General features: G+C 36.6%; 2 protein-coding genes across 8 annotated transcripts in view; one reads left to right on the forward strand and one right to left on the reverse strand.

Moving 5' to 3' along the window:
- Window positions 1–5,356, forward strand: part of LHFPL7 (LHFPL tetraspan subfamily member 7) — a 60,349-nt gene extending 54,993 nt beyond the window's left edge. The window contains exon 3 of the mRNA XM_062623494.1: window positions 3,935–5,356. Coding sequence (XP_062479478.1) covers window positions 3,935–4,161 — 227 coding nt within the window. The 3' untranslated portion in view covers window positions 4,162–5,356. The remainder of the gene's footprint in view (window positions 1–3,934) is intronic.
- SPATA22 (spermatogenesis associated 22) overlaps window positions 1–14,259 on the reverse strand; it is a 63,417-nt gene extending 49,158 nt beyond the window's left edge. For 5 of the 7 annotated variants that reach the window (XR_009965764.1, XR_009965766.1, XR_009965765.1 and 2 more), the window contains exons 1-8: window positions 14,241–14,259; window positions 13,001–13,093; window positions 12,462–12,590; window positions 11,671–11,725; window positions 10,032–10,386; window positions 9,590–9,719; window positions 8,672–8,769; window positions 152–241 (exon numbers count right to left, since the gene is read on the reverse strand). Coding sequence is in view for 2 of the 7 variants with exons in the window: in XM_062623491.1 (XP_062479475.1) it covers window positions 8,146–8,337; window positions 8,672–8,769; window positions 9,590–9,719; window positions 10,032–10,386; window positions 11,671–11,725; window positions 12,462–12,590; window positions 13,001–13,043 (1,002 nt within the window). In the remaining 5 variants the exon portion in view is untranslated. Of the gene's footprint in view, window positions 1–151; window positions 242–6,636; window positions 8,338–8,671; window positions 8,770–9,589; window positions 9,720–10,031; window positions 10,387–11,670; window positions 11,726–12,461; window positions 12,591–13,000; window positions 13,094–14,240 lie in introns of those variants that run through there. The other 2 variants (XM_062623493.1, XM_062623491.1) reach the window with 2 other exon arrangements.
- Window positions 14,260–15,131: the final 872 nt, after the last annotated feature.

A 15,131-nucleotide genomic window follows, 5' to 3' on the forward strand; every position in this document is an offset into this window, starting at 1 on the left:
CACAGTGCAGAGGTCCTGTTTTGACTAGGAAACCTTTCAGAAGGGAAACTATTTACCATCTGGTTGTAAGACACCAGTGAAGTAAATAGGATGAGGGTGAGAGTGTAAGTGTTGGGGAGGTATTAGATAGTAGAAATAAAAAGTGACTTACAGTTGAACCAATGCACGTGAACTGGGCTTCAGACTGCCTTGAAGTCAGCAGTAGCTGTGAGTTACTGGTGAGAATGCAGGTGATGAGGACCTAGCAATAACAAGCACCATGTGTCAGATAATTAAACAACAAAAAAAGCTTGTTTATAACAAGACCCAAAAGCTGATGGGAATCAAATGATCAGTCAAGCCATGTTATAAAAAACACTCCAGCTATCCATTTTAGCAGTAAGTCCCCTCTACTCTCCATATGTTTCATACTATATAACAGTCCCAAATCTGCTGCCTGAGCCTTCTCATCATGTTGGATGACAGCAGGCTTACACTACACACAATGGTAAGATGTTTGTTGTTGGAAAATCATGCAGAGGAGTAAGTGTTATATGAGGAGCCTAAATGGAGCCCCACTGTTTCTTTGTGTGCTTTCTCAGCTAACAGCACTGCTGATAGACAGCACTATTAAGCAGTCATTAGCACCATGGCTGAAAGCTTGGCTTCTGCTGATAATAACAGGCAATTCAGTTTTTTGAGGCTGTGTAAGAAAGAGGGCACCTAAATGAGAATAATGAGGTCATTCTATGACATGCCTGAGGATATGAAACCATGGGTAACTTTTTAGCCCGCTTGAGATGTGAATACATTACATTCAACTATGACAATTATTTCTAGCCTTCAAAAACAAAGCATCTTCCATTAAGTCCCACCATACAACACAGCAGATACAATAATCAAAACACCAATGCCCCCAATAAAGCACAACCTTCAAAATAATTCTGTGTAAGACAATCAAAAAGAAAACATATGTATGGACAGATAATGTGAAGTACAGCAAGGGCTTGAGATAGTGTCAGGAAAACAGCAAAATGTAATAGCAAAGTTTAAAAGGGTTCTATGATAAAAAGATTGCTTCCAATTTTGCACAATGTTTTCTTTCAGTGAATGAGATGCATGGACTATTTTGGCTTTGAAAAGATGAACAAACTGAAATTTAATTTCAGACCTGCAGCTTGCTTGGAGCAATTCTGTTTCTCTTAAAACAGGCTCACTTTCTGTTGCAAACGGGCCTACCATTTCACAGCAGGTTTTGCACCACAGGGCTATTTCAAGATTCTTTATGTGATTGAGCAGTCTGGGTTTGAGCGGGACTATGCTGTAGCTGTCTATTAGGCAGGACATTGTTCTGCTTCCTACCTGTATTACCCCACAGGTTGTATTAGCCTATTACCTGCCTAGGTCTATGGATTAATATGGTTCAGTTTATTGGTCAGATTTGCTGTTTAACACTCAAAATTTACAACAGCAGTAGGAAAAGTCTTCCTTTTTTTTTCTGGTTGCTTTCCAAGGTTGCTTCTTACGTTTCTGATTACAGAGGGGGTGCTCTGGGAATGTTCCTGGGCATGCAAGAGTGTTACAACTTTCAGGCTGTGCTACTGAACAAAAGAAGCCTGCTGGCCCTTAGCTCTTTCTTCTGGGAAACTCAGTAACCTTTGCTAGAGGAGATGTTTGTGTGCCTAGTTTAGCTTCAATTTTATTGTATTTTCATTTTGAGTTGAGTGGTGTCATATGTGTGTAGTTATGGGAGATCTGTGAAATACCACTTCTTTGTATTTAGCTTCAGCTTCTGCATGTTTGTTTAACGTTAGGGCTTAAATGCACAAGCACAGCTGCTAAGAACTCAGTGCTCAGCTTTAGGAGCTCCTTCCTGCCCTGGGCACCCATAGCAGGTGCGGTTGGTTGAATACCAGGGGGTGTTGCCTGCACTGGGGAGGACCTTTCCTTTCACTGGCTGCTGCAGTGTCACCTTCACACGCCATGGGCCTGCAGAGAGGGGATGGGCACAGGGTCCTTTCCTTGGAAACCGCTGAAAACTTACTTGTAGGGGCTTCAAGGAAAGGGGAGTGGTTGTGAGAGCAAGGGCAGGTAAAAACATTTTGCTCTCGGAGACCTCTGCTTACTGGCAGGTGGTTTCTCTTTGTGCCCATACATGAGTATACCCTAGAGGGAAATGAACTGGCAAGTTTGCTTCTGTTCCAGTTTCTCTCCTTTTGATTTCCATTTTCTTTGTATTCTTGATTTTTCACAAAGGATTAACTCGGCAGTTCCATTTAGACTAGAAGCAAAGCTTTCATTCAAATTATTGAGGGACTTTACAGGCTGTGTTAAACTTTTTTACTTCATATAGCCCTCAAGCTTATTAAAGTTGTTTTTTTGATTAAAGATTAATGAGTGATTGCTCTTTTTTAGTGGATACCTTTAAGATAAAGCCTCTTCAGTATTGTAACTGGGAGTAAGATGCACATGTCCTACCTGAAAGGTGATTACACATAGTGTTTGTTTTATAATCCTGGTGCTTCATTAGATGCTTGCTGGTTACAAATTATCTATCAGCTCAAACATAACTGTTAATTCTGATTACCTCTAATCTTGAATCACTAACAATTCACCCTGAATTCGAACAAAAGACTATCCCAGAAGAACAGGAAGGTAGAAAAAGGGACTGTGTCATGGTATCTTTCTGGTACATAAAATAAAGCCTTTTAAAATATGCCATAGATTTTTAAATACATTGGTAGGTCATTAGCAGAAAGGATAAAATGAAAAAAATGGGCAGAAACAGGCCCTGAGAGCTGCACCTGGAAGATTTTGACTCCTATTTATCATAGTCATGATTTATACCTTGGGCAGGCTTTTTTCAAAGCTGGAAAAGTGGTTCTGCTGTTTATTAAATTAATTGCATAAGCCATGATATTTAAATATAACATGTATTCATTAAAGACTGTAAAATCTGTGAAGTTCTATTAAAAGCCAGCAGCTAATACAGACTGTCATTGCAGGAGGCAGGTCTGGCTTTCCAACATCAAGCAGTGGCTTAAGCTCTACTTGTATTTCAGACATATTTCTTCATTATGCACTGGATTAATCTGCTTCTGTATTTGGCTAGGAGGAGTAAGAGACGACTCTCTGGGAGAGATTTCCCACTACTTTAACGCTGTTCCTTTATGTACTGAACCTTTAGATTTCTACAGCATGTCCTGTCATATTCATTGTGTGTTTCTAGAGCCCAAGCAGTCAAAATTAGGTCACACAGGAACATTAGATCTTAATATTTTAGGTCTCAATCTTAGTTATTTTTTTTTTTCTAATCCTTACATTTACAGGGAGAATTAAAGCTGTACAGAAAGACCCCAATGCTGAATAAATGCTAACTAAAAAGAATTCAGATTGTACTGTTGTCCATCTCACAATTTTTGGGTCAAATATGGGTATTTTAAACCATTTAAGTTTTTGTCATCATGAGATCAGCAAGAAAGTGCTATTATCAGAACCTAATCTGCAGAATCTTAAACTCCTTTTAAACTCTTTCATTGAATGATTTTATTTGGCAGAGCAAAGTAATTGTCTCAAGTACAAAAATGCTATTGAGAAGAAAATCAAGCTGGTCTGGAATCTGCAAACTTAAGAATTATTCTCATCTGGATTTCATTATATCTGAATCATCTTAATTTTTAAATGCCTACGTAATTTGGATCACAACGATTCTGAAGTTCTGTAATGGGCAAGAGTTCTCATGAAAATATCCTAATGCCAATTCATTACCATGTTATGACACTGCTGTCCATGAGAGGTAATTATGACAAGATTATCTACCAATCATGAGGGTTGCTTTGTTAAGCTATGACTTTTTCCATTGATTTTAATAGAACAGATTTGCCTTTCTAGAAGAATATTTTTGAAAAGGAATTAGGTGTCCAATAATAACCAGTGTGTTTTTTTTCTCCTCTAGTGTTCATAATGGCTTCTGGGCTTTTGGTTTACCCTTTTGGTTTCAACTCTGCTACTGTGAAGAGATTCTGTGAGAATTCAGACATCTACTATGCAGGAGACTGCCAGATTGGATGGGGGTATATGCTGGCAATTGTTGGGGTCATGTTGTCTGTCTTTTTACCATTCTTTGCAAAATATGCACCAAAAGAGCACATATCTCCAACTCCAATACCTACTATTTTATAGTATTTTATTACTGTTTAAGAACAGAACATTCCTGTCTACAGGCAATGGGCAGAAATTCTTATAGCACTTCCATTTAGCTGTATTGCTAAAGAGAAAAAAGGAGATGGGGAAGAGAAGGTCAGAATCACAAAGACCAAAAGTGCATTGATAGTCTTCCGTAAGTATGAGCAGCGAACACTCTGGAATTGAAGATTAATCAGCAGCTTTTATACTGCTCTAAACATACAGTGGCATAATGCCTTAGACAAAACCAATCTGTTTATCCTCAAAACATCTGTCTACCTCCCAGTTTCTTTTGTGTCTCAAACTTGTAAGTCTTTTAAAAGTTTCAGTTCACTTTTTATATATTATTGTCAAAACTTTTATGAACCCAGTAATTTTAAAGTCAGTAATGATATTTTGTTACAATTATTTTGATTAGTGAAAAAGCACCTGCTAGGAGCCACGGCCTAAAATTAAGCTGAATATCTAAAAGGAATTGTATACAAGAAAAAGATTTCTTTTTAATCTATGTATATTACTAGAACCTGCATATTGCAAGTTGTCAGCACACTTTTTAATACTTATCTAATATTCAAGATATAGTCATCTTCATGAAGACCTGCATAAAATTTAATTACATTTTTTCAGAGAGAGATATCTGACTACTTCCAAAGGCTTCATGATGGTTTAATAGTTTAACAATAGGGAAAAAGAATTTGTTTTCTGTATTTCTTAAATTATCATTTAGGTGAACTTTACAAAATTATTTGAACTATTGTAACTGAAGATTTGGGGTTTTGTTGTATGCTTCTTAAGGCTGAAAAGAAAAATCTGTTTATGAAAATGCCCGACGGCCCTTATGTGTAATGAAAATACAAGCCAGAATGAACTAGATTCTAATATTTCCATTTCTATTAAGAGCCCACTATTGTAAAAAACAACCCCAAAAGTGAAATGCTACTGAACATGATTAATAAGAATCTCATGCTGTGTCAGAATCTGTAAATGGCCATATTTCATGAGTTTGTATGTGAATTTTGTGAAGTTTGATTTTCACAATAGCACTGAATTCATTACTATCAAGCACTGAAATAAGTGCACTTGATTGCCTTAAGCAAAAGAAACATTGGGTTCTAATCTCACCCCACTGTTAGGTTTTTCATTTAAATTAAAATCGAATTCTAGTTCTATGTTCATTATTTTCTATTATTTATTTTTTAAAAAAAGAAATAATCACATAGATTATATTTAATTCAGAGCTGTACGTCTTAGTTTTGTATTTTGGCACAAACCAAGTGATCAAATTTATTATTCTTCACTTAGCTGAGTCCAACTGATTCCTGAATTTATTTTTTTTCTGAATGAAAAGGGTACATGAAGGGACAGACAGAGACACGTTGAGGATGTGTAAGAAAACTCGAACAGAACAATCACTGTGTTTTAATAAATGTCAAAGACTTCTGCAGCCTTGTTTACATTCCTCACCCTTCTAAACTTCAATGGAACATTGCATTGTTTTCCAAAGCAATTGTCTGTTGTTATACTTGTACGCACTCTAAAAGCAAATCCTGTATGTAAAAGTAACAAGTTCCAATATTCATCTTTGAAAGCGAGATTTCAGTGTGGAATTAAGTACACTGAGAGAGAGAGCACAAGCTATGTGGGTTTGCTTACAGTGACTAAGGAATTAGATCTTCCACATAGTTAACAAAATAGGTTGAAGGAATGCCACTAAAGTAAGAATAAATTTCAGTCACTTCTGTATAGTAGTGTACTTTTCAGTAATGTCATTTTTTTTTAATGAATGGCTGAAATTGATAATGTTCATAAAAGAGTCAGAAAAGTGATGAATAACAAACAACATGTAAAGAGAAAATAATCATCGTGAAGTAGAGACAGAGATGCAGGCTTTTCTTTCCTAACCAACCTGTGCCTTTACTGTAGGACCATTATACAAGACAGGATCAATATGGTTAAAAAAACCCAACAATCAACCAACAACTGGAAAATGTTGAATGATGTGTATAAACTGTATTATGTAGGGGGTTTCTGTTTTGTGTAATGTTTACGACTGTTCACTTACTGTTTCACTAGAAAAAGTGATTTGTTAGTGTAAAGTAGAAAATTTTTCTGCAAAGATGTAAACACAGAAAGTAAAATTATTTTAGATTTTTATTAACAGCCATTAACATATCTAACAGACCCAGATGACCTATTCCTGTCGTATCTTTCACATGTGCAGAACTGGACCATCAATCAGACAACTGAAATCAGTAGGACTGCATCACTGATGCCACGCACAGATGCTCACAGGACTGCTCCCATAGCTGCAGCTTCCTTTGTAGTTTTAAATTACTGTTACAGTGGCGTCTTACAATTTACAACACTGCTGTACCAAATCCTTTACTTCTTAAAACTCAACTTCTTCTGTTGTGAACATTGTTCAGCTTTACATCCTTTTATAAGTTAAGCTAATGCTTCCATTTGGAACTTTATTTTATAATATATAAAGGAAATCAAATATATGTATATGACCTCTATAACTGGATAGACAAAACTCCCCTTGAAACACCCACACTCAGAACCAGCTTAGCACAGAAGGAAGAGATGATAATACAAGTGATTCTTAAGCAGTTAGTAAAGCGCATACTTTAAATCCTCAACTGGAACCTTGAGGGGGGTGTTGCTAACCACACATGCTAACACTGACAGATCACTTTTTTAAATAAAGACTGTCTGCGTGTTAAACTGTGTAAAGGCGTTTTTCTGTTAGAAGTCAAATGGTTTACTGGACCAGGTTCAAGTTTTATTCTAAATACATAATTTTTTAAGTGTAACTAAAGGCTGTATTTTCCATGAATGTGTTTCTGCGTTGACTAGCTGGCTCCTTTTTAGAATATTAACTGTTTTCTGTATTTGACTTGTTGGATACAATATTTCAATTATTTTAATTGTGAAATTTCCAACTGCCAACACTGTATAATAAAATAAATTTAAAAAAATATCACACTGTTCAGTGTTTTCTTGACAACTCTTTTGTTTTACAATTCCCAATAGATCTGGTACAAAGCTTTTGAAGTAAGGGAACTAGCTAAGGGAAAAGGAAAAAGAAACAGCAGGAATAATCTATGAAAGTCAATGTTTGAAGGCAAAGACACATAAACATGCATATGGACTATCCCTAATGAAAGATGTTGCTATGGCAAAAGTAAGGAAGTTCTGTGTTCAAATAATTATTTCTCCCCAACTTCCTCAGAGTCCTTGGGCAATCTTCCTACAGCTTCAGGGTCTGCTGCTGTTTTATACAGGTGTTATACTGATTATTTATTTAAGAAAACCCACAAATCAGATAACGTATCAGCAGGAACCATATGAATACCTAATATATACAGCTGCATCCTGTGAAGTCTTTCTGTATTATCTATTTATTTCTAGAAAAGCTTTTACACATTTCCTTGTAAGCCAACAAAGGAAAGGGAATCTGTTAGCTGGAACTGAAGTGGAATAAAGACTACCTTCTTACTTCCTACCAAAAAGCAGCTTTAATGCAACATGCAGAGTCAAAGAAAACCTTGCGAAGAAGAATATAGTCAACATCTTGAAACAGATATTGAAGGAATTTCTAAATATTGGAGGAAATGAAAAGCAATGACAATCTGAAGTAGGATTGATGATCTTTTTCAAAGCCACTTGCACTACTGCGAAGCTTAAACATTTTAATTCCAAATTTCTCCAGTAAAATCTAATCTACTAGCTAACAAACCCCTGTTATTGCATATTTAACTGGGAAAGATAAGCTATAAAATGTAGTAGTGAAAACAAAACACTGTTACTAATCTTTTTGTTTGTAACTGTTACTAACATTTGTTCGATAACACAGTATAGTGCTATTTAGAATTACTGAATCAGATTTTCAGTATTAGTGTTGGCAAATGCTTTAGGATATCCAGCTTTTACTGGTAATCATTACTGAAAATTGGTTCCGGACAACCCTTCCGACTTCTAAATTTCATTCACTGTTTTGACATATGTTGTCATCTCAACATCTGCAATTTTAACAAATTCCTGGAAAGTGTTTTGTTCTTGAATAGTTGCTGGTCTTACAGAGACACACTTTAAAATGTTCTTTTTTCCGTCATAGTTCCCCATGCACCTGTGCACGTGGCCTCTAATTAGTCTTGGAAGCTCCCGGTCCTTCATCGAAAGCATAATAAACAAATTAAAAAATAATATCACCTAACAGAAAAGCTTTCAAAATGTCTGAAGTCTACATCACAAATTGAATTCAGATCAGAATTTTGTTATCAACTGAAGCTGAACTGAAAGTCCTACTTTTTTTGCCAAAACAAAAGTCTGAGGATGCCGGAATAGTTACTACATTATTGCTCTAAATCAGGCTGGGACAAGATGGTATAAGCATCCAGCTTCCCTGTTACATAGTAATTTTCTGTTTTATCAGAACAACCTATTATTAGCCTCATAAATTACAGCTAGTGGTGTCTGTTACATAGAGACACAGAATACTTACAATTTCATAAAATACACAAGGCAGACTCTCCTTTCCATCCCTCAAAAGGAAATTCTTAGCCCCATATGTTCCAGGTGTGACTGCAGAATCCAGGGTGCCTGCAGTATGAATCAAAAGATAAATCACAATGCAAACATCAGAGCGGTACTAATATAATACACAAAGATACCATGACAGCATCTACACACTAAAGCACTAAGAGATAGAAAGTCAGCATCAGCTTTTTGGGAGAACTTGTGCTGACAGCTGTGGAAGTTCCAATATTATTATGTGCTTTACACAGTCTTTCAGCAGTACAGTTGCATGTGTCTCTGTAAACTGCATGACTAAATGTGGTTTTCAAAACTGTCACTGTGAACAGGTTATTCCCTCCTTAGGCACACAATTCTCTAAGGTTTTCATATACAAATCAACTTTAAATATTTGCAACCTGGTCAAAATGATAGTTTTTTTGGATGCCATTACATTGCATATTACTTTGATTTAGTCATTCCAATCTTTCGTCATGTTCATTTCTCAGGTAACATCAATTAAAACCAAAATGAAACACACTGAAAGCCATCTGTGTTTAAAAGTGCTCCAGACTAGATCAATTGTATTAAAAACTACTGTAAAACTGTACCTCTGTACAGAAGGTTCCTATTAAATAGGAAAAATTATGGTAGCACATCCTAAAAACAAAGAAAGAAAATGAACAGGACAGAAAGCTTAAATGTTGGGGAATGACCATATTATTATTTTTGTACCTATTTTAGCCACCTTTGATAGCTGAATGGATGTCCCAGCAGGACAATCAGAATGCTCAGGCCAGTATTCATGCATTTGAGTATTTCACCTATTGTTTCTAAGGCTCTTAAATTTTCTCTTGGCTATTGTCATACCATTATTATCAGTTATAGCACAATCTTCCATACTTACCTAAAACTTCAAATAGCAGTGGTGTTTTATAAGCATATTGACTCCAGTGCCTCATACTTTCAATGACTGCAGATATGATACGCAAAGAATTCTTTTTTTCTTTAATTTTTAATTGAGATGATGAAAATTCCTTTCAGAGGAACATGAAAACTCAGGTCAGAGATAAACACTCACGCAATTTTAAAAGACACGGACATTTAGATATTACATTAAAAATCCAGTATTTACATTAAAATTAGTCTACAAACAACTCCCTGTCAATTTATATGATCCCACTGAGGACTGTAGGTCACTATAGTATGAAAATCTCAATTCTGTTTTCAGAAACGTAAGGGTTTTCTAAGGCAGCTAGGGCTGATGAAAGCCTCATCTTCCCCCAGTTTCCATTTTTTTACTTTCTTTCTTCATTTTATTTTCCTATTAACTCTCTCCATAAGTTTACCTGACATTTGTCTTCTGGAACACAGTCAAATTTGTTTTCATTTATTTTATTTTGCTGGATATTGTAGGTAAATTTATATGCCAGACTATAATCCTGCAGACTTCTTGAAACAGTGGTAGGTTTCATTGGCCATTGACCTTTAGATGTTGATGTTTGGCTGGTTTCTGTTGTTTTCAGAAGTTGGGATGAATTACGATTATTAGGGGGTTTTTGCTGCTGAACGGTTTTCACACTATATGAAAGGCTGTCAAACTTTCGAATAATTCCACTCTCAGGTCTTGAATCTTTCATGTTACTTAAAGGAGCATACTCATTTCTATTCCAAACTTTAGCACTGGGACTCTTCTCTTCTGCCCTGCAGCACAACATAAGGTAGTTCAGTATCACAGTATCTATTCCAAATACTCAGATGCGTAATTAAAGTCTGTTAAAACAACCTACATATTGTTGGTTTAGCTTCAGAAACATCTGTTAAATATTCAGACTCAAAGCACTAGAGGATATACTAAAATTTACCCATATACAGGGCAGCGATCACACCTGTGCTTAAATCCAGCTGAATTCAATAGGCCTGAAAAGCTTGCTCAGTTGTTGTCCCACCCTCTATAAGGGATCTTTCTGACCTAAGATTCACTACTTGTCCGTAACTCTCAAAATAAGAAAGCTTTCTCCCGAGAGTGATATTTCCAAATTTTTCTGTAACCATCAATGAAGAAACCATTTTAAAACAAACTCTAGTCCTGGCCTTATTATTTCTAACACACTTTTTTATAAAGGCACTCTGAAGTTTCTTCCACCTCCATTCCATCTTGCCTTTGAAGGCACTTGTTTCTAACATTCATTTTCTTTTTGCCACTGGAAAGGAACAGGAGGAAACAAAGAGAAAAAAAGGACAATTATAACATTGCTGAAAGTTCCAGCCAGCTCTAAGCATCTGAATTTGTAAGCTTTTCCTAGGTTTGTAAAAGCACAGTGTTCAAAATCATATCCAATTTTGATTAAATGTTTTGATATAAAATTGCCCTAACATACGCTGATAGAAACTTATTTGAATCTATTGGTAAAATTGGAAAGTGGGCAAAACTTTAAGGAAAGGGGAATCTCAAAAAAAAAATACATCTAAGACCAGCAAAATTCAATCAACTTGTATGGTAAGACTGAATTTTAGGCCTGACAACAAGGCTAGATATTAGGTCTAATTAGCAGACCTCATTAGGTACACTGGAAAGATACTGGATTGCTGTGGGTTTTTGCTTGTAGGTACAATGTAATTATTTAGGACTACAGTGATGATCTGAGAATTGAAAGGGTCTCTGAATGCTACAATAATGTGGAAAAATCTAAGATCTATTTTCACATGAGAAAATTTTTGTTAAGGAAGGAGAATAAAAATGCAAGATGCCACCAACCTGCAGGCATACAAGTTTTTTTCCAGTATTTGCTAAATAAGACTTTGATGCATTTGGTGGTTTCATAAGGGAAGGAGCCATCGCATGTTCTGTTTGGCTTTCAAAGATAGGTTTAAAGTATCAGTAACACAGTAGCAGCTTTATTGTAAGAGACACATGGATGATAGTTTTTGAAACAATTAGTACCCAAATAAAAATTAACACACAACAAATAACATGATTTTACGTACCCACTGTTTGCTGCTTTCTGTAATTCAGCCTCCTCTGGGTTTGCAGATCCCCAGCCTAATTATGAAAAGGCAAAGGACTGAATACGGATAAAAACTGAGAAGATTGGAAAAGTAACATGTCTACTTAGGGCTCCTACTCTTCATCTGCTTAAGGTTCCACAGATTGTCTCACAAAGGAAGGGGAAAAAAAAAGGGTGAGAGAATGTGATCCTTTGATATCTGTAATTATAAGGCAATTTCTAACAAGTAGGTTGCTTCTCCAGACAATGGTTAAGTTACAGACATTAGACTTATTAGCACAGACTCCTACTTTATTATAAATAAACTTGTTTATTTTATTATATACAAAACATAATTAAAGTACTAAAGGCAGAATTCTGCATCATTCTTCCCAAGCACAATTTGAAGAACAAGTTCTCTTCTGTATTACAAGAAAGACATCTTATAAATGTTTCTTCCTGTAACACAGGACTTGAATGTTGATTGAAATCAACTGAAAACAAAAGGTCAGAGTTTCAAGAGACTCTATTTAAATGCCAGTGCTACTTCATTCTCTAACAGACAAAGAGTCAAACTCCCTCTAGGCATAAAGTATAAAAAGCTCAATTGTATAGAGGAGAAAGAAATTTCCTCGAGGACATTTTTTACATAATGAACTTTTCAGAGATAAACATAATGGATGCATATAGTTCTTGATAAAGACAATGTCTAATTTAATAAAATACAATCATAAAGTTAAGGTCTATTTGGATGTAGAGCCAATTAGAAAAGGAAAAGAAGATCTTATTTACCATATGATGTGGGAGAAAAGTCATAAGTACAAGTTCCAGAACTGGTTCCTGTCTCATTTTTAAGTGGATTTGAAGTCAGGGGCTGCCTATTTCGTTTTTTCTGATTGAACAGAGGTACAGGCAGATAACCTAAAATTAAAATTCAAATACTAAGATACCAATAGCAAAAGGAGACACAATCTACATTTAAAAATACATAAATAAAATTACTTATTTTAAATCCCCCATAGGAATTAATTTCATTAACACATAACAGACCAGCCACTGCCTCACAGAATTTATATTCCCAACCTTCTGTCCTGCAAATAATCCCATGAACAGAACATTTCCCTCTGATCAGTGCTCTCACCCCATTCAGCATCTTGCCCTGGGCTGCAATAAAACAGATAAGCCATGCAAGTCCGCTTGGGCAGTCAGACTCTAGGGCTGAATACTGTATAGTCTCAATGAGTATTGCATGTGTGCGTAACACACACACACACATATATATATAAGCCTAATGAGGCATGAATGGTAAAGCACAAAAGCATGCTTGGTACCTGCTGTGCTACGAGTCGGAGTGTCAGCTAGGCTCCTTTTCATTTTTTTTCTCTGTCTTAACAGGCAACAGTGTATTGATTCTTCCAAATTTGCTGTATGGAAGTTAGAGAAGCAAAGTAAACTAATTCATGTTGTAATACCCAGATTTTACATGGTTTGATGTCAGTTTCTTTTAACTCACTGTACACCCAGTTGTACTGGATTTAGAAGATCCAGGGGTACACAAATAACATGCAATATGCTCTTCACAGATTAAGGGCCCAAATGATTATGTTTCTGAAGTCAAAGTTGCATTCTGTCCTTTAAATGCTGTAAAAATACTGAATTCACTTCTGAATTTAGATGTGCATATACATTCAAATACAAGGAATGCTTTTTAACTCCTGAAAAGAGAACACTAATAGAAAATGCATACTTCTACCTTGCTGCAAAGTGTGACAGCAAGGTATATGGCTTTGGTATACGGAATAAAAGCTGATTTAAGTATTCTGTGAAAAATTAGTGTCACACTTCAATAAACCTCTTTTCTGTACTTTATGGTACAGACCTAAAACCTTGAGTCAATTTTGTTACATACAAAATGCTTCACAAGTCAAAAAACATGATTATCAGCCAAATGTTATAGCATACTAGAGGTAGTTTGAAGTATTTGTTATCTGATTAATCTATTTCTATAGTAAATGTCTATGTATTACTCTGTACATCAAGGACACTACACAGGCTGTTGGGTAGCATTAGTTACTATTCTATCAAAGTTAGTTACTGGCTTATATTGCCTCTAGCATCATATGAATAACACCTCATACTTGTGTGTATAAATAAGACATCATTTCTACATTTATTCTGATCTGGCAGTTAATCATATGCAGCTGTTAAAGATGTTGATAAGAATGAAGCACAATTATCTGCTACAGCTAGACTAATGGAGCAATTTACACTTCTTTTCCTGTTAGGGTTTGGAAATGCACTGTATTCGTAATTGACTTATGTCAATTGCATGTGTGACAACATCAGAGCAGCCTCTACTTAACTATTTGAACTCTATTGCTGGCACTATGCAGCCTAATGGCCACCAGCAAGTGACACGCTTGTAAAACAAAGCCCCATAAACTTGACCTTTCATCTTATGAAGCCAGATATGGTGTTGCACAGGATTTTAGACTGCATCACTTTGCCTTCTGTCCTCTCTTCAAGAGAAGCAGCCAAAGACCCAGAGCTAGAGCTGTAGAAAATAGTTACCTCAGGATGGAGAGCAGGGTGAGCGCCCGCAGCAGCACCAGGGTAAAGGAGTCTGAACACCCGCTGCAGCCCGAAGGATGCGGCTGAGGTGAAGCCCGCCAAAAATAACGGACGAGACAACCCCGTCCTCGCGCCTGAGTGAGAGAAGGGCGGGAAGGCGCTGACAGACCGCGCTCCGCTTTGATGATGCTGCCGGTGAGGGTCTGCCCGCCCGGCCCCAGGCAGGGAGAGAGCAGCAGGAAGGGTTAAATGGGTCCTCTGCGGGGTTTAATTATCTCCGTGCCCCTGGGACTGGCCCAGGTGGTGCCAGGTTCAGCACGTGGAGATCCCGGGGCAGGAGCTGAATACCCACATCTGTGTGAACACAAACAAGGAGATGAATAAAGCTCCTTGCATTCCTCGCTGTTCCGGGTTTTACTCATGGCTGGTTTTCAAACGTTACTGTTTCAAAAGTTACTGTTTTCAACAGTAAGTTCTGAGGGGTTCCTGTGTAAAATCTCAGAGCTCAGCAGGGTTAGAGCCCATCGTTTTTATTTCAGTCTGAGGCAGCTTTGGAGAGCCACGTTACACCTCTTAAACTTTGTCAAGAGACTTTGATAGCCAGGCTTCATATATGTTTTATTATTGCATTTGTTTCTCCACTCATGGCACACATTCTAAGCTCTCAGATGCACTACGAGATACTTGGATCTAGTACAGAAAAAGAGCCTCACTTCTTAATAAATTAAATATGATCTTACATAATCTGTCAAAATGTATCAGCAAAGCACAGGAATAAGGGATTGGTCCCAGTGGTTAATTCAGAACAGTGAAACTTTTCAAGTGTCTTCATTTATGCCACAGATTTGTGGGTGCTTGTAATGTTGTGGGAGACCAGGAGTTAAAAACTGT

This window comes from Pezoporus occidentalis, unplaced genomic scaffold (assembly GCF_034315485.1).
Source record: "Pezoporus occidentalis ecotype Australia unplaced genomic scaffold, CSIRO_AGI_Poc_V1 ctg253, whole genome shotgun sequence".
Taxonomy (NCBI): Eukaryota; Metazoa; Chordata; class Aves; order Psittaciformes; family Psittacidae; genus Pezoporus; species Pezoporus occidentalis.